This window comes from Pseudonaja textilis, chromosome 11 (assembly GCF_049901715.1).
Source record: "Pseudonaja textilis isolate UNSWEBS1 chromosome 11, rPseTex1.2, whole genome shotgun sequence".
NCBI lineage: Eukaryota > Metazoa > Chordata > Lepidosauria > Squamata > Elapidae > Pseudonaja > Pseudonaja textilis.
The window spans coordinates 627,254-645,652 of NC_142000.1; the positions used below are offsets into that span (position 1 = coordinate 627,254).

The 18,399-nt window shown below is 54.6% G+C and overlaps 2 protein-coding genes across 4 annotated transcripts in view; both read left to right on the top strand.

The window, feature by feature from the left end:
* Positions 1-14,833, top strand: part of VAC14 (VAC14 component of PIKFYVE complex) — a 38,703-nt gene extending 23,870 nt beyond the window's left edge. Inside the window, exons 13-19 of the mRNA XM_087940252.1 lie at positions 3,243-3,402; positions 5,192-5,324; positions 8,877-9,051; positions 9,864-9,982; positions 11,112-11,191; positions 12,353-12,503; positions 14,428-14,833. Of these exons, the coding sequence (XP_087796378.1) occupies positions 3,243-3,402; positions 5,192-5,324; positions 8,877-9,051; positions 9,864-9,982; positions 11,112-11,191; positions 12,353-12,503; positions 14,428-14,602 (993 nt within the window). The 3' untranslated portion in view covers positions 14,603-14,833. The remainder of the gene's footprint in view (positions 1-3,242; positions 3,403-5,191; positions 5,325-8,876; positions 9,052-9,863; positions 9,983-11,111; positions 11,192-12,352; positions 12,504-14,427) is intronic.
* A 426-nt stretch (positions 14,834-15,259) lies between these two features.
* The window catches only part of MTSS2 (MTSS I-BAR domain containing 2), a 67,317-nt gene continuing 64,177 nt past the window's right edge, over positions 15,260-18,399 (top strand). For 2 of the 3 annotated variants that reach the window (XM_026714338.2, XM_026714339.2), the window contains exon 1: positions 15,450-15,525. In XM_026714338.2, coding sequence (XP_026570123.1) covers positions 15,457-15,525 — 69 coding nt within the window. In that variant the 5' untranslated portion in view covers positions 15,450-15,456. Of the gene's footprint in view, positions 15,526-18,399 lie in introns of all 3 variants that reach the window. The other variant, XM_087940274.1, reaches the window with a different exon arrangement.

Genomic DNA, 18,399 nt, shown 5'->3' on the forward strand with positions numbered 1-18,399 from the left:
TCTTTTCCTCTCTCCGTTTTCACGGTTGAATTTAAGGAGTGGGAAGGGTGGAAAAACCCAGAATTACAAGAATCATCTTCAGTAGTATGATGGTGATGGTGATCCATCAAGTTGACATCGACTCTTAGCAACCACATAGGTGGATCTCCATGATGGGGTCCCCTTAACTCGGTCTTTTATGTCTTTCAACACTGCCCCCCCGCATCTGAGTCTTTGTTGCCAGTTGTCCTCTTCTTCCCTTCCCTTCCTCTTTTCCCAGCATCAGAGCATTCTCCAAAGAGCTGAGTCTACTCTTCCTGCCTGACACGGGATAGTTTTAGTGGGTTGTTTGCATCCTGAGTGCATGGTGGAAAGAGCCCTCGTGGCCAGGAGGGAAGGCGTGCCTCCTGTCTCAGCAATGAGCTTTCTGGGTTGATTTGTTCAACCCTGATTTGTGTTCTAGGTGGTCTGAGTTTCCCCCAAGAAATGTCACCAGTCCACTCAAACAGGAAGCATTGCAGTGGCCTTGGGGGTCAGCCCCTAAAATAGTAATTATTGTGCTTTGCATTTGTTTATTTTCTTGCTGAATTATTTGTGTTTCTTTCCAGTCCTTACTCAATATTCTTCCACAAAATGACACCTTCACGCATAAGCTTTAAATTTGATGTAAACAATCAACTAATTGCTGCATTTGTTTATTTTTATTTTATTTCATTCCATCCTTCTCAACATGTGACTTGGGTGGGGTACATCATAAATACAACACAAGTAAAGCAATACAAAATAAATATATATGCTTGCCAAGTGAAACTATTACTAGGGATGTTAATATAGCCAAAGAATGGGTTCCTTAAGAAACTCGGGCTCAGGCACATGACCGGCTCTTCCAAGTCCCAAGGGAGGAAGGGCTTTAAAGGTGACAAGCACCTTGGATTGTACCCAGAAGCACACTGGAAGCCAATGTAGTACCGTGGTGCTATGTGCTTTGAACATCTATTCTTCTTGCCGTCACATTCTGCACCACATCAAGCTCTGCTCTTCAAGGGCAGTCTCATGTAGAATGTGTCGTAGTAATCCAGATGAGGGGTCACAAGAGCATGAGGAACTATGAGTAAAGCCTCCGATCCAGTAACTGGTGCAATTAAGGTGTGCAAAGGCCTTACAGCATTGAAGTTTTTTGAAGTTTGGCCCGAGGCTTATAATTTAATTAGGGCGATCGCTGGTATCCTGACACCCAGACTGCCTGCCTTCTCCTGGGGACAGACAGGATGGAGCTTAGGATAGGTCAGCCATGGATCTTGAATCATTGTGGCTGCACAATGATTCAGGGCTAATTGCTTGCTGCTTGTTACCAACCTGGTTTTCCCCAACACAATAGTAGAAAAATGTTGTCACCAGAAGGCCCAAATTCCAAAACTGCTCAATCTTGCTTGGTTGGTGTTCAGGACTGCCTCGGCTCAATTCCTAGGAAAGAAAACCCTTGACTCCATAGATTCAGAGAAAAAGTAGTACTTTTACTAGGAAAGAACTGATTGCAACAAAAGTCGGGCAAGGTGTGCAAAGAAATAAATTATAATACATTGAAACTAACCCCAGAGCCCAGCCCCTCAGTAGCCAGGCAGCCAGAGTTCAATCATTGGCCAAGAAGATGTTTTGGGAATGTCTCTGGTCCAGGTGTATCTCTCATGCCAATCCCAGGACGGTTGGCCTTGAAGATATTAAACAACCCAAGCTGGCCTCTCTGAGTCCAGGCCTCTCCATCGCTTCTCAGAGATTCCAGTTTCACTTCCTGCACACTTCTCCTTCCAAATACCCAGTTTCCCCCATTTCCATGGCAGCTGGCAGAAAGTTTGAAAGGAAGTGATCATGCCCAGGCTGACGGTTGGAGTCCAAACCTATTGCACCCCATCCAGACCCTCCAGGCACTAGGACAGGAATCCACAGCATCACTCACACAACTCAGAGATAAAAGGTGGCGTTGTCAGCATATTGATGATAGCCCACACCAATCCATCAGGTCACTTCACCCAGTGGTGCTATGCAGATTTTAAACAGAGAAGAGAGCCCTGAGCCCTGGAGCCCCTCACAAAATAGGGCCCTTGGGCTGGCTCTTTCCCTCCCCCATCAACACTGATAGGACCAGCGGTGGTATACTACTGGTTTGGCCCAGTTCTACCGAGCCGGTAGCAGCGGAACAGCGGCTCTCTCCACCACTCTACTGTTGGGCCCCCCTGCCCGCCTGGGCTCCCAGACTCACCTTTATCCTCTGGATTTGAAGCGCAGCTGCTTTGCGCGGCACGTAAGAGTGCTACACGGCAGCTGCTGAAGCAACCGGGATCATGCAGGCTTGCAGGAGGTGAGTTAGAACGCCTCTGCGCCTGCACAAATTTCGTGTTTGCTGCATGCACGCACACAAAGTTGTGCACGCACGCAAAGCGCACCCACCAAGCCACACCCACCAAACCAGTGGTAAAAATATTTGAATCCCACCACTGGATTGGAGCCAACCCAAAAGATGGAGCAAAACCAACACAACACATTGTTGCCCACCTCCAACTCTCCATGCTGGCCCAGAAGGATCCCATGATTGATGACCTCAAAGGCTCTTGAGAGAGACCAAGAAGTGCATAGCAGAGGTGGCATTCAGTAGGTTCTGACCAGTTCTGGAGAACTGGTAGCCGAAATTTTGAGTAGTTCGGAGAATCGGCAAATCCCACCTCTGACGGGAGATTTTACAAAATCCTTCCCCAACCATGTCCACCAAGCCACACCCTCAAAACTGGTAGTATAAAAATTTGAATCCCACCACTGGCGCATAGGTGGCCCATTATCCCCATCCCACTCATGCCAGAGATCACCTAAGAGCATGATCTCGGTCCTGGAACCCAGCCTGAACCCTGATTGAAAGCGGTCCAAATAATCCCCTTCAGGATCCTCTGCAGCTCCCACGTGACAGTTTTCTCCTCAACCTTCTCCAAAAGTGGGCAGTTGGAGACTTAGACAAAAAATTGCCCTTAAGGAACCACGCTCTCCCTCAATTATTAACATCCCTCAATTATTAACAACTGCCCTGACCAATCACAGGTCCCCTCCTTGGCAGCCTTAACCAACCAGAGGGGCAAGATTTAAGGGGGGGGGCTGCAAGAGACCTGCCCACTTCCTCAGGGTCAAGAGGACCAAATTCCCTGCAGATGCCCTTGCAAGACTTGGCTGCCCATTTCCTGGTGGCCTCTATCAGCCATTTTCTCTCTTGCTGATCTCAGGTTATTCTCAAGGACCTTGAAGTCTTGGCAGAGATTGCCTCCTCCCCGGCTGGCCAGATGGAAGGCCAAGGGCTGCAGGAGGGCCCCGGGCTCCGGTTGGAACAACTGGACTTGCCTGTACCCACTTCAGGCAAAAGTAGCCAAGCTTTCTCCTCCTCCGGTAAGTGCTTCATCGCCAGCCGCTCCCTGGCAAAGGGAGCAGGTTCTGAGCAGCCCTGGCCTTTGGCTTCTCATTCCAAGGGTGGCCATGTATGGATAAAAGTTGCTTCTCAACTTTTGGTGGAAGAGCAAAGCCTTCTGCTTCAGATGCGAGGTTCTCCTGGCGGGTTTTGCTGCTGGGGGTTTCGGGGAACGGAGCAAGGCCTTTCCAGGATGCATTGTGATGCTTGTAAGGACAGGATTTCTTTTGTGCCAATGGTATTGTAATGGAATCAAAATCTTGGCTTTCTCTTCACCTCATCTTAAAGCCAACTGCTTGGCCTTGTCCCTGCATGCCAAACCGGAGCCGGACAAAGTGAAGAGTGGTCTCTGTAAAAAGTAGCTGAGGGATGCCAGGAGAGGGTACTGCAAGGCTGTTAGTTCTGCGAAGACTGCCCCATAGGGCTGGGAAGTCCGCTGAGGCTGCCTTGCCCTTGTGGTAGCACGGAAGAGGCGGTGGTTGGTCTGGAAGCCTCCATTGAGTTGACCATTGCAGGTGGGGGGCGGGGCTTGAAATTGAGCTGGGTGGGTGGTGACCAGCCTTTTATTTCTTTCCTAGTATGATTTGATTGCTTATTAATAACCTATGACTATGACTAAGTGTTGTTTTATGATTCTTGATGAATGTATTTTGTTCCTTTTTGTACACTGAGAGTATATGCACCAAAGACAAATTCCTTGTGTGTCCAATCACACTTGGCCAATAAAGAATTCAGCTACATATAGTATGTTTGGCTGTTGGGTTTTACAAAAGGTTGTCATTTTGCAAGGAGCCCTTTCTTCCCTGAAGATCTGAGCAGACTCTAAATTCCTGTTTTGGAGCAAAAGTCTGCTGAGCGTATTCTCTGGCACCAGGCAGTTCTGCTCCATTGTCCAACCTAAACCATGCCTGGCCCTTGTGGGTGACTCTGCTGGAGGTTCTCTCAGTTCATTCTGGCGTTCATGGCCGTCTGTATACCTAGATAGGAAAGGATATTTTTCCATGTTTGACTGCACTTATCTGTCTTTTCCAACCATTAATGCTCATGAAGAAGCATTAGATGAAATGAACCAAGGCTTTCAATCTTCAGATAGGCAATTCAGCCTACAGAAGTCTTGGCAATGGGGAGGATTTCTGGGACAAAGTCCTCACCGGGTGAAGAACAACCTGGTTTGGGAGCCTGTGAGAGAAAATTAGAGAGATCCAGAAAATGAGAAGCACCTCTGGGAAATTTTTTCAGATTCACATCAAAGGGAGGTGGTCCTTCCCTTAAATGGGGCCAAAAGGGGCAGTGAAGGAAAGCTGTGTGCAGGCCTGGCCTTGGGACTGTTTGTCCTGTTTATCCAGTTTCTTTGGGAAACAATCTGGTGATGGATTTTGGGAGGTTAGTTCTGAGCAATTAAACAAGATGTTTTGTCTTGCCAGGAGATTTCCATTGTCAACTTCTCATGGAACTGCTAGACATTCAGATGAGCTTTTAAAATAAACTATTGAAAATATTTATTGTGACAAGTGAATAATTGTCTCCTCAGCCAGCTTCTCTGAGATATTGTGTTGGGCAGGGTTGTCTCTGCATCCTCAGAAGGACGTGCCTGGCTCACTTGTTGCAGGAACTCCAGAAACATTTGACCATTTTTTCCTTCTACCGAGGACCTGCAGGGGGAACAGACTCCTTCGGTTCAGGAGCCCTCACTGACAATGCTCTGCAAATTCCTTTGTTGTCTGCAGAACAGGCGGGGTCTCCATTCCTCCTCCTCTGTTTTCCTTCCAGGGGCCAAGAGCATGGGGTGCTCTCCCTCTACTCCCACCATGAATTCCTACTTCTACCAGTTCATGATCAACTTACTCAAGAGGTTCAGCAGTGAGCGGAAGCTGCTGGAGATCCGGGGAGCTTTCATTATCAGGTGAGCCCAGGCTACGCCTTCTCCTGCCTCTGAATAGTTTGTCCTTCATGGGTTGCCATGATTGGAGCCTTCTGCCAGCTGCATGATAGGCTCTGGGCTCTGGTCCTTTTCTGGAGATGGGGCCAGAAAGAACAACCTCCTGACCATCAAGTGGCACAAGTACTGTTTGGTCCTCAAGGAAGGGAAAAAATTGCCAGCATTTGCTAAAATTATATGCCTGTGTTTTGGAATGCTCTTCAGCAGCTGACCATTTTGAAATCTGGAATTATCCTGAGGTAAATTCCTCTGGCCTTTTCCAAATTAATTGTCTTCCAGGCCCTGTTTTCAGTTCATCTCCACAAACACTGGAGAGATGTCATTCTTTGGCGGACTAACCTCATCCTAGATTGGCTTGGGTCTGGGGTCCCCATTGGGCCAAAACAAGGGGTCCAGCTATAGAGATTACCTGCTGAGAAACAGGAGAAGAAAAAGCAGCTGAATTTCCAGCAAATTCGATTTAGACCAGTGTGGCTACTGCTTGCCTGGGGTCTCCTCCTCTGAAAGTCTCACCTGTCAGCCAGGAGGAGGCAATTTGGAGGACCAGATACACATCTGGCAGCTGAAACTCACCTCCCTCCCCGAAAGCCTTGTGGCTGCCTGGGAGTCCCGAGTCTGCCTCCGCTTGAGATCACTTCTCTTAGGAACAAAGCCTGGACACCCGCGGGGCTTTACAGGGGCTCCATCAGCCCCCCCCCCCCACGGGTCGTCAGCCCTGGTGGGCCACCCGGTTGATCCCAGCGACTACCTTGTTCGTCCTCTGGTGTGTCAGATATAAGATGGGGAAGATACTGGCCCCCCACAAAAGGTTGGAATGACTTTCTCTCCTCAGAATGCTTAGTATCATTCATCCAAGATAATTTTAAAACGGTTTTACATTTATCCGTTCTTTTTTTGTCTTATTTCTACTTAGGTTGGTTTGCCTTTTGTATATTCTATGAAAGTGGTTCTCCTGTCCTTGTGGCAGTCTTGATTATCTGAGGGCAGCTTGTGTGCTTGCCCTTCCTCCCCTTGTTTGTGGTCCTCCAGTCAGTCTTGCTCTTGGCCACTGCCAGGATGAGCCTGGTCCTTCTCTTGCCCCCCACTTGGAGCCCCGGGGGTGTTTGTTGCTTCTTTCCTCCTAGGACCGAGGGGGAGCGCAGCAACCGCCAGCTACCTTTGAACCTAGGGATGGAATAGAACTCACCGCCTCCTGGTTTCTAGGCTGGTCTTTGGGCTCCCACCTGGCATCACAGGATCTCATTGTTTATTCTGCACTGCTCTTTGGTCACAATAAAATATGACTTGGTTCGAAAATATAGGGTGGTCCCCTCAGAGGCAACTCTGGTCACCAGAGGTGAGCTCTGAGAAGTTAGAGGTTTAGTCATGCCCTGTTAGAATCTGATTCGGAGAGAGAGGAGGAACAGCTGACAGGGAGTGTGGCTCTGGAGGTTGTGGAGGAAACTTGGGAAGGGCACAGGCAGGCTGGGCATTCAGAGAAGACCAGGCCCATCCCCTCTTCATCCTAGGGCACGCAGGGAGGAGCAGATAAGGGAGAAACCTGAATGGTGTGGTCTACAGGGGAGGAAAGGGCCTTGATCCCCTTCATGGGCTACAGCTGTGAGGACTGTTTAAAAGGACAAACTGTGCATGGCCCAATGCTGGAAGCAAAGTGTGGAAATATTTCCAGTCTGTCAGTTCTTATCTGAGTTTTGGCGTCCTTCCCAGGGTGTGTATTTCGACATCTGTGGACATCTTCAAGCCCTTATCCTGCCTTGTCTCATTAATTGCTTGATTGTGGTTTGTGTTGTTTTTTCCTATTTCTAATTTATATGTATCTGGAGTTTGAACGGAAGTTCTTCCTTTTCACAACTGTTTGTGGGGGAGTTTTCTCTCCAGTCAATGATAATTGGACCTTTGAAGGCAAGCTGAAGGAATTAAAGGGACTTCACCTGTTTTTGTGACTTTGTTGCTTTTGTATCCCACCCTGGGTCATCGCAGGTTTCTTAATGGAAATGAATGGTAGCAAATTTAAAAAACACTCAGGAATTAGAATCAAACATTAAACCGAGTTTGGTCTCCGATTCCCCCCATCTCTTAAAAAGACATTAAAGAAAAGGCAGTAATTCCTGTGAAAACAAAGTTTACATTCATGCCTAGCAGATTTTGACCAGGGCTGAGAGAAAACTGGGACGGTTCCAGAGGTTTGGTTCAAGCAACGACTGGTGAGGTCCAAGAGGTTTGGGCATCATTGCCAGGTTCAGCCGGGCCCCAGATTGGCACTGGGAGGAGGCATCTGAGGAGGCTTGGTGCTGTAGTAGGTGACTGCCAAGAGACGCTTTGCCTTTCCCAATTGACCATAGACTGTTCCACCCAACTGCATGAGCACAGAGGGAGAAAGGAGGCCAGAAAGGATGGTGAGGGGTGTTCATTCATGACTGGCCATGTTTCTGGTCTCAGTTTGGGGATTTCAAGTGGTTGGTATATGGAAAGGATGATGGGAAGAACAGCTCAGGCTGCCAGGAGGGCATCTGAATAAGTTTGCTCCATTCTGAGCAGGGTGTGTCGTCAACGTTTTTTGGATTATGGATGTATAGTTCTTCTGGGGTGTTTTCCTTGCCCCTTTTGTCTTGGTTTTCAACATCGCCCGGGGATTAACATCGCCCATGAACAAAATAACAGAGTTGGGAGGGACCTTGGAGGTTTTCTAGACCAACCCCCTGCTCAAGCGGGAGACCTTGTACTATATTGGACAAATGGCTGTCCAGTCTCTTGTGTTGCTGATCGAGGGAGGGAGGGAGGGCTTCTCTGTCATTGGGGCTTGGTGGAAGGCAAGAGTGAGGGCCTCTGGTGAGGGCCTGGGCCAAGGGCTCGGGGAGATCTGACAGAGGAGACCCCTTTCCTGGCTGCCCTTGAGGTTAGGGAGTGCAGAGCCCCCTCTCTTCAGCCTCTGGAGAGCAGCAGGATAGGGAGCCTGCCCAGGAATGGCCCCCTCCCCCAAAGAAAGCCTTGGCTGCCTCTTGACAAACATCATCGGAGGAGGGCTTGGAGTGAGCCATCCAGGGACCCCGCCCCGGATTTCCCTCCCTGGGCACCTTTTCCTTTTCTCCGAGGGGGCCGTGCACCCCACACAAGGCCAGGAGGAGCCGGGGAGGCCGTTAATGGTGCGGGGGGGGGGGGTGGTGGTTCTGCCAGGCTGGTTTTCCTCCCGATTGGCCGCCTTTGCTCCCTTTGGAGCACATGCAAGGAGGGCAGGTGGGAGAACTGCAAGGTGGCAGCAGCCGTGGGGCGTCCCAGAGGGGAGGCTCAGGAAGGGCCCGAGGGGGATTCTCCTGAATGAGGCTTCAGGGCAATTCCCAGCCAGAGGGGCAAAAGCAGGAAGGGGCTCTTGAAGACACACGCCTGCACACCGGGTGCAAAGGAGCCCCCTGCCTTGTGCTTCCCTGGGCCATCTCGGGGGAGGGGGAGGTTGCAGGGCGCCCTCCCTCTGCGCTGCAGCCTTTCAAGCTGGGCGCTGTGTTGCTTGGTGTCGCGCAGGCAGCTCTGCCTCCTCTTGAACGCAGAGAACATCTTCCACTCCATGGCAGACATCCTCCTGCGGGAGGAGGACCTCCGCTTCGCTTCCACCATGGTCCACACCCTCAACACCATCCTCCTGACGTCTTCTGAGCTCTTCCAGCTGAGGAACCAGCTCAAGGATCTGAAGAGCCCGGTAGGTTGGAGGCAGGCTCTCCTGGGCTCCCTCCCAGCCCTCCAAGCTTGGCTTCCTAGGTGGCACCCCCGTCTTCAAATGGAGAGGTGCGTTTCCCCCCCCCCACGCCCCCAGATTGTGCTGTGGGAGGGAGGGAGGGAGGGGGCACGAGCGTTTCCACAGCCAGAAGCTCATTCTGCCCGGCCAAGGAGCCTCTTGGGCCCACAGTCTCCTCCATGAACCCTGAGCGAGTCCGATTTGGACCAACCTAAGCCGAGGTCAGCAGTGAAAATTGCTTCCCTCCAATCCTACCCGTCTCCCACCCTTTCGGTCCCAGGAATCTCCCGGAGAAGGGCGTTGAGGAGAAGGCCCTGCAGGGGGCACCTGGGGAGTGGCCAGCAAGGGGCCCGTCTTTGCAATGGGGAGTGTTGTGCCACTGTCACAGACCCCCTCTGGGCTTGTGGCCCTGGGCGGCTTCTTCTGCGCGGCTGCCCTTCAGCCAGGCTGACAGAGCCCAGCAGGCCAGGCGCCCAACCGGGCGGCTAATTCCCTGGCAGAGACGGATGCCTTCGCTGCTGGGCAATTTTTCTTTTTCCTTCCTACAGTTTTCACAGTTTTGAAGGTAAACATTTGCTCAATTCTGTTTCGGTATCAGTTTATGGAAGTGTTAAAAGTGTGAATCTACATAACCCCCCCTGTGCCTTTTTCTACACTGTTTCGCCCTCCACTTTGTCTGGCAAGCTGTTTATTCCATTTGGGACTGAAACGTTCAGAAAACACAAAACCAAGTAGACTTGAGCTGCAAGTGACTTTTCCCCCCCTTGTTTCCCCAGGAAAGCCGCAACCTCTTCTGCTGCCTCTACCGCTCCTGGTGCCACAATCCAGTCACCACCGTCTCGCTGTGCTTCCTCACTCAGAATTACAAGCACGCCTACGACCTCATCCAGAAGTTGTATCCTTCCAGGGGTCTGCATGGCTCCCTGCCTCAGGATGCTTCTCGGGGTGGAGAGGAGGGGGCTCTGCCTTTGGAGGAGGGGTAGAAAAGGCTTCCATGGGAAGCGTCGGGAAGGAAGGGGGCTGGGAGGCTTGCTTTTCTCCCCCCCACAAGGGCGGCTGCTTCCTCCAGTGCTTGCCTAGGGCCTCATTCCACCAGGAGAGGAACTTTCATGGACCACTGTAGGTGATTCAGGGAAGTGAGACCCCCGGCCTGGAGGTCCCGATGACCAGGAGTCAGAGGATTTGGCAGAAGGCCAACTGAGGGCAGTTTCTATTTCAGATTGGCACTCCAGAGCCCTTTGATTCACTCCCTGCAGGAGTTTTTGCAGGAGCAGTGGACGCCAGCAGGAGCTTTTCTGTCCAGTGGTTCTTCAGCCAGACTGACGGGCAGGTCTCAGGGCATTGAGGCAGGCTGCATTTCTTTGCAAACCCTCTGTGGAAATGGCTCCCCACTCCTGTCGTCGTCCTACCCTGAGGATGCGTGGCTTAACGTTCTTGAAAAGATGCAAGATTTCAGAAACTTAGCAATGCAGTTTCAGGAATAAACCTCTGTCGTGCTATGCTAGATGCAGATCATTGCCTGCGCCTTGTGTTCTTCAGATGAGGGCAGCTACAATGAGAGCTGCAGTGGTTAGAATGGAGGACTGCAGGCTACTTCTGCTGACTGACTGCAGTTTGGCAGTTCGACTCTCACCAGGCTCAAGGTTGACTCAGCCTTCCATCCTTCCAAGATGGGTAAAATGAGGACCCAGGTGGTTGGGAGCAAGAGGCTGACTTGGTAAACAGCTTAGAGAGGGCTGTGAAGCACTACGACGTGGTATATAAATCTAAGAGCTATTGCTACAGGAGCCCCTGCTTTCTGGTGATTTGCTGCCATTTTCAGTTGGGGCAGGGGGCTTTCAAGAACACCCCAATTCTTTCTTCCCACACCTGTTTTCTATGGATCACCCCCCCCCCCCTTTTGAAGGTTACTCATAAAGAGCCATGCTGGATTTGGGGGCTCCCCTGCAGTGGAACCCTCTGTGTGAGCCTTGAAACTGCCTGGGGAGCCTGTTTGTGTTTAAATGCCTTGACTGCTGATCCAGTGGAGACCTGGAGGTTACAGTCGATTTCCTGATTGAGGTTGACAAGTTGGTCCAGTTGATTGAATGCCCGATCTTTACCTGTGAGTTTTCTTCCTCTCTGATCCTTTTTGCAATATGTTAAGTGTTGTGGCAGCCTGTGTGTCTTCATGTACTTATGTATTAACTTATATAGGCACCCATCTTGAACCAGCACTGGGCAATCCAAAAGCAACAGATTAAAAATCTCTGTGTACAACAGAAAATGTTAAAACTACAAGTATTAAAACCAAATCAAAGCCAGGCACCATCGGTAAACTTTCACTTGCAGCCCATAGCAAATTCACCTCATCACTCTCACCCTAAACCGGCGTGGGGGGAAAGTCTTCCGTAGGGCTTCCTGGTCACCAGACCATGGCAGCTTTTAAGAGAGGGGACTAGGAGCCTATTTGATCTGGTGGGGCAGGCAGATGTCCATAGAGAGGGGCAGCCCCACAGATAACCTGGTTCTGTGTCCTGTGAGGCTTTGAAGAGAATAAGTGGCCTCTCAGATGCCAACCAAAAGAAACTGGGAACCAATGCAGTTCACACAGAACTGGGACACCCTGAACTGTGCACGCTGCCAAATTCTGGACCAATTGTAGTTTCTGAGTAGTCTTCAAGGGCAGCCCTATCGAGAGTGCATCGCAGTAATCCAAACTGGAAGCGACTCCTGGTCCAGGAACAGGTTTCCACGGGAGCTGTGAGTGTGTGATTCAGTCTGGGGAAACTGGATTGAAATGCAAACAGTTGCCAAGCATGATCGTGTCCTGTGACAGCAGGGCTGTGGTGGTTGTGCAACATTTTGTGAGGGCTAAAATGTGAGGGCTAAAAATGCTTTTTCGGCTATAAAGCACCCATTCTGTGGCTGTCGTTAACTCCAGTTTGTCCTTAGCGCTCTCCTGCGCCTGGTCTAGAAGGGGGTTCCTTAGGAGCTCTGTCCTGGCTCTGCCCCCCCCGCCCCCGCAAGTCTTCTCGTCCTGCTGGCTCTCCCACCCAAATGCTCCCCTTCCCTTCCGCTTCCTGGGCCTTGACCCAGGGTGGGCTGATGCCCTCCTGCGCTCGGACTCTGCCAGGCCTTGGGCTCAAGCGGCCCTTTTTTTTAGTAGCCCACCTACCAGCTGGCTCCTTGTCACTGGATTCCAGGTTTCAGAAGCAGCTCCGACCTCCTGGCTGCAGCCTCTGGCCTGGCCACCTGGGTCATGGCAGCCCTGGCTTTCTTCCAGATCTCCGCCTGCAGCTGCTGGATGTGAAAAGCAACCCGTACCTCCTCAAGGCTCTCTACGGGCTGCTGATGCTCCTGCCCCAGAGCAACGCTTTCCAGCTCCTTTCCCACCGGCTGCAGTGCGTCCCCAACCCGGAACTCATGCAAACAGTGTAAGTTGCACCTGGGCCAAATCTGGGATGCCCTGACCAAAGCTCTCCCCTCCCCACTTTCCAAAGGGGCAGCAGGGGCTGAATGGGGAGCCCTCCCGAGGAAGGAAGTGGCCTGTTCCCCGCCTTGGAAGGCCTGGCTACCTCCAGCCACCTGCTCTCTTCCAAGACTGCACCCTCTTTAGCCTTTGGGGTGCTTTCTGGACAAACGGAGCCGTGCCCAAAGTAACCACGCTCTTATTCAGCGCAGGCAAAGTGCCTCCTCAGCACCTCTAAGGGCTTCCCCACCTGCCCTGTGACCCTGCAGCCCTTGCAGAGGGCATGGCCCCCACCCCCTTGAAGGGCCCTCGGGCATCTTCCAAGCCAAGGCCCCACCAGGCCCTTCTTGGAGCGCCTCAGCTGCTTTTTGGACTCCCAGGATGGGTCTGGCAGGCAGCTGGGTGCAAAAGTGAGCAGAAGGCTCCTGGGAGACGGCATCTCAGCTCTTGCCCAGCTGGTCCCAGCTCCGTCTATCTCCGTGTACTTATGTATTTATTAACTTATATACATATATACATATGTATACATATATATACATATACATACATATATATATATATATGGATCATTGGTTGTTCGGGTTTTCTCCCGCGTAAGATTCGAATCTTACGCGGGAGAAAACCCGAACAACCAAAGATCCACATACAAATACCCGCGAGAACCTCAGAAAACATATATATATATATATATATATATATACACACACACACACACACACACACACACACACACACACACTCACTCACTCACTCACTCACTCACTCTATAATATATGGAGTTATCTCCGGTAACTCCAGAGAGTCGAAGCCTTTGGCACCCAAGGTGGAAAATTCCCCTTGGACTGTCGTTATGGAAACTGGCCCCAGGGGAGCAGCTGCCGAGCCATTTGCCCCCACCATCCCCGCCGGGGGCAGCGGCTCCTTGCCCAGCCAGCCTCCCCCCCTCCCCTCCTGGCCCTTCCCAGGGAAGCTTGGAAGAAGCCGGGCTGGCCTTGGGCTTGGGTTCTTTCCCCTTCCGGGCAGGGTTCCCTCCTCCCACCCACCATTTCCCCGGTGAGTGCAGCATGCCAGCCCCACTGGAAGAGGATTTGGGGCCTTCCAGAACGGCCACCTGCCCTAATAGAAGCACCATTCTGGGTGAGGGACAGAGGGTCACAGGGCACGTTGCAGCCATCCGGTCCCTAATGGGCCAGAAGCAGAGGGGCCACATTTGGGGGGGTGGGAGGGGTGGAGCTTCTGCTCACAGAAGGGGGAAGAGACTTCCCAATCAGGATGGGGGGGGCAGCAAAGAGCACCCCCTCTTTGTGGAGTGGAGGGGCCATTGGTCAGCCCAGCCTCTCTTTTAAAACCGCATTATGGGGGTTTCTGTCAGCCCCATTTCCTTAGGGCTGTCAGGCAGGCCCAGCCTCTTGAAAACCAGGAGAAAATTCGCCTGAGCCTTGTGGGAAACCAAAATAAACAGTCCCACCCACAAACGGAGACTGCTGGGGGCCGGGTGGGGAGATGGGATAATCCTCCTCACTGGCATCCTGAATGAGGGTCCCAAAGGGGAAGAGCTGCGCCAGGGTAACCCCCCCTTTGCAGGGGGGCTGGGCTGCCTCTGTCTGCAAATCCTACTCTGGGCTCCTCATGAGGAAGGGGGCCCGGAGACCCCACCATCCCGGCCCCTTCCAGCCACCCTCAGAGGTGGGGCCTGGGGCCATCTGGCTGGACGGGAGCCCCAACCTCCTGTTCTGCGGCCCTGCTTGGCTTTGGCTTCGGTCCTCCCTGGGCTTGGGCTGGAGGGGGTGGGGGTGGGCGGCCGGCCGGCAAGTGGCAATTCGGCAGAGCCTGCTTGAAGACTGGCGAGGGGTCCCGGTGCCAGCTGACCCTCCGCCCTCTTTCCGCAGGGACCCTGCCAAGGCCGTCCAGGCCTCCAGGAAGACGGTCGTCGGCCCGGCCATCGACTATGCGGAGCTGCTGCAGCACTTCGAGCGGGTCCAGGGCAAGCACCTGCAGGGCCGGCACCAGCGGGCCGTGCGGGCGGGGGAGCCGCCGGAGCGCCGGGGGGCGGCCGCCTTCTGACGATCCGGGCGAGGACGGGCCCCCTCCGCTCCCCACGGACTTGTCGGGCCGGAGCCGCGCAGCCCCCGGAGTGGCGGGGCCGGACTTCGGGGGGAGGGGACTGGAGGTGCGCGCTGGTCCGCGTGTGTGTCGCCCGGCCCCTGCAGGTCTCCCCGCGGCCGGCTTGCTGGCCCGCGAACCCCGCGGCCCGTTGCTTGAAGGAGAGAGCTTGAAATAAAGGACTGGAAAGGCTCCCCGCGCCCGGAGACTCTGTGGCCCGTTGGGAGCAGCGCGAGCGCGGCCGCTTCTGCAGGACGTCGCTCAGGGACCGGGGGGAGGGGGCGCCGGAGCCGGGGTCTTGGTAGGAGAGTAGGGGTGGGGGGCTTCCATTGTAAGAGGCCGCCGGGCAGGAGGCGCGAAGCGGCAGCGATGCTCGGGAACCGTTCCGGAGGGAGGAGCCCCTTCGCCCGCCAGACCCTCCGCGAGAGCGATGGGCGCCACTGCCTCCCGCCCGGCAGACCCTCCGGGCCAGTCCGAGCGCGCCGCGCCAGTTGCCGGGGCTCCGCTGAGACGCGACGGGGAGGGGCGCCCCTCCCCGCCCACGTGACCGGAGCGCGCCCCCTCCCGCGCCGGCATCCGAGGCGCGCGGCCGCCCCCTGCCGGCCCAGCGGCGCCCCGCCCCCATGGCCCGCCGCCGCGTCCCCGCGCCTCGCCCTCGCCGGCCCCGCCGCCGCCGCCAGCCGCCCCGGCCGGGAAGTGACCGAGCGGGCGCGCCGCCGCCGCCGCCGCCGCAGAGCCTCGCCCGCCGCGTCGCAGCAGCGCAGCGGAACGGAGCAAGCGGGCGGGCGGGCGGGCGGACGGACGGGCGGGCGGCCATGGAGGCGGCGGAGAAGGAATGCGGGGCGCTGGGCGGCCTCTTCCAGGCCATCGTCAACGACATGAAGGTGAGCGGCGCGCCAGCGAGGGCGCCTCTGGGGAGGGGCAGCTTGAGGGGAGCGTGGCGGGCGGCGGGGCGGCGGGCTCTGCGGGTCTTGGGCGCCCCCGTCCGGACTCGCCCTGCCGCCGCCGCCCCTCTGGCCGACGCAGCCAGGGCTTCGGGGCGGCCCGGCTCGCAGCTTGCGGGGAGGCGCCGGTCCCGTTTCCCGGTGCTGGGCGGGGCAGAGAGCCCTGGTCACCGCGGGCAGCGCCTTCTCGAGCCGGGGGCGCTCCGGAGCCCCTCGTACCCGGGCGGGGGGTGGGCTGCCGCTTGCCTGAAGGAGCCGCAGACGCCGCGCCCGGCCTCGGGACGGCTCTCGGGCCCTCCCGCCGCCGCCGCCGCCGCCGCCGCCCTGGCCCAGGGGGTTCGCCTCGCCGGAGCCCCCCCGCCCGCCCTGCACAGGTGCGGCCGGGAGCGGGGATGTTGGGGCGGCGCCGGGGGCTGGGAGGGGCCGGACCCCCGCTGGGGGCTTCCCCGCGCTCGCCCGCCGGGCCCTTTGCTGGTGGGGGGCAGCGCTACAGTGTCGCCTTCGCCGCAGAGCATCTGCGCCCTGGGCCGGCCGAGGGAGGCCGCGCTGCCTTCCCTGTTCCTGCGAGGGGCTCCGCCGGGGACTCCCGCGACCTCCGCCGCCGCCTTGGCTTTGGGGCTGCGGCCTGCTGGCGCGCTGCCCGGTGCAGAGACCGCGCTGGGGGCCCTGGCGGGCTGCTGCTCCGGCTCGGCGCTGGGCCTTCTTGCCCCCTTTCCCGCACGCGCGCGTCTCTTCCCTGCCCCAAACTGCCTCCCTTGAGAGGCCCCAATAGCGGGCAGTTGGCCCGAGTTGTTGCCCCTCGGCAGCCGGCGCAGTTGATGAGTTGTGGGCCCCTCCGCCCAGGAGGGCAAGAAGGCAAGGACCCAAAGCGGTCAGTGGTGGATGCCTCTTCCCGGGGCGGGAGGTGAGGCGCGTGAGGGCCTCCAGCAGGCCAAGCAGGCCGGCTGGTCCTTGGGAAGGGCTCAGTTCTCTTGCTGCCACCGGAGCGGAGAGCTGCCCCTCCCAGGTTGGCCAGCTGTTCTCTGCTGGATGCCCAGGGCCATCCTGGGATAACTCTGAGGGAGCGGGCGGTTCAGAAATTCTGGCCTAGGCTTTCCCTTCTTTCATATAGGTAAGTTTTACGTATACATTTTTCCTTAACTTACATGAGTAATCAATGTAATGCCTGGGTCAATATACCTATATGTTTCCTCCTACAAGACGAGAGGAACTGCTGGGTGCAATGTATTTCCTACCCTGGATTACTCAAAACTGCCCAGATCAGGCCAAAAAAGGGGCCCAGGGAGCTGGAGCCAGGTTCTGCTGTCCAACGTGGGCTGTAATTGGAGAGCCCCGCCACAGCCTCTCCAGAATGGCTACTCTGGGTCAATTTTGGCCCAGGCTAAATGATTACAAGTGCAGCATGGGGTCTCTAAGGCTGCTCCAGTTCACTTCTGAGCAGTGGTGGTATGCTACTGGTTCAGCCCAGTTCTGCAGAGCCAGTAGCAGCGATGAGCAGCAGAGACAGAACCAGTTCTCTCCACTGCTCTGCGGTTGGGCCCACCTGCCTGCCCAGGCTCCCCTACTGACCTTTATTCCCCTCTTTTCAAGTGCAGCTGCTTTGCTGCTGCACGGCAGCTCCTAAGGCGACCAGGAGAGTGCAGGCTTGCAGGAGGTGAGTTGGAACGCCTCTGCCTGTGCAAAGTTTGTGTTTGGTGCACGTGTACACGCAAAGTATGTGCACATGCACAAAGTGCATCTCCAAGCCACGCCCACCAAACCAGTGGTAAAAGTTTTGGAATCCCACCACTGCTTCTGAGGGTTTCTCTGCATCTTCTTAGGAGCCTCACCTGGTCTCCAAATGAAGGTCCCTTTCTCAAAAAGTGTTGTCTTCCAATGTGGCTGCAGGTGGCCAAGTTACAACCCCCAAAACACGAAGAAGAGGGAGAAAGGGAGCGAAGATGGCCCTGAGCTGCTTTTCAGCGTGGAAGTTTTTCTCCAGTCCCAGGATTCTCACTGAAGTGTCTTTTAAAATAACATTTTTAAGATGTAAAATCTGCTTTATTTATCAGTATTTTGATGGTGTTTCTTTTCATAGATTCTAAGTAAAATAAAACCTGGCCAAGAATCTACCCATGGAAAATGCAGGGAAGGCCTCATAACTGTTCTGTTGTGCTGAGATTGAGCTCTTGAGACCCACCCAGGATTCCCAGCAGTTGGACTCTGCCAGGGGATTCACCGGAAGTTCCCTTGAGCTGCTTTGCCTGCTCTTCTTTTGCTGGGGGGAGTAACCATGGTCTGGCTGTGTAGCCCCCCCCCCCAATGCCTTACTTGATGACTGAACTGATACTGCGTTTACATGACGCTTGAAAGGGACCAAATGGGCCGGATCCCATAAGCTGAGCGGGTGATGCAAATTGAAGTCCGCAGTCTTTGGTGGTTCTGCCAACCACCGTATGTGGTTTGTTATCTTCCTAGCTCCAGTCTGGACTTGTAGCAGGAAGTCTGCTAAGCAAGAGATGAGAACATCTGGAGCAGTTTAGGATGAATCTGGAGTTCTGAACACAGCTCACTTTGGGGGCTGGTTTGCTCTTGTACCGAAGTCTTAAATGGATTATGATAGGGTGGGGAGGACAAGGCAGAAGACGTTATACAGGGCAAGTAAAGCAAGTTTGTTTATTAAACAAATTTCTGTGACTACCCCACTTGCACATGGTGACTCCGGTGCCTTACCACTTTAAAAATCCACAGTATGAAACCCCTACTAATTTGCATATCTTAAGTTATGTAGATCAGGTGAACAACTGAACACTCAGAGCCACATTCAGTTTGGGG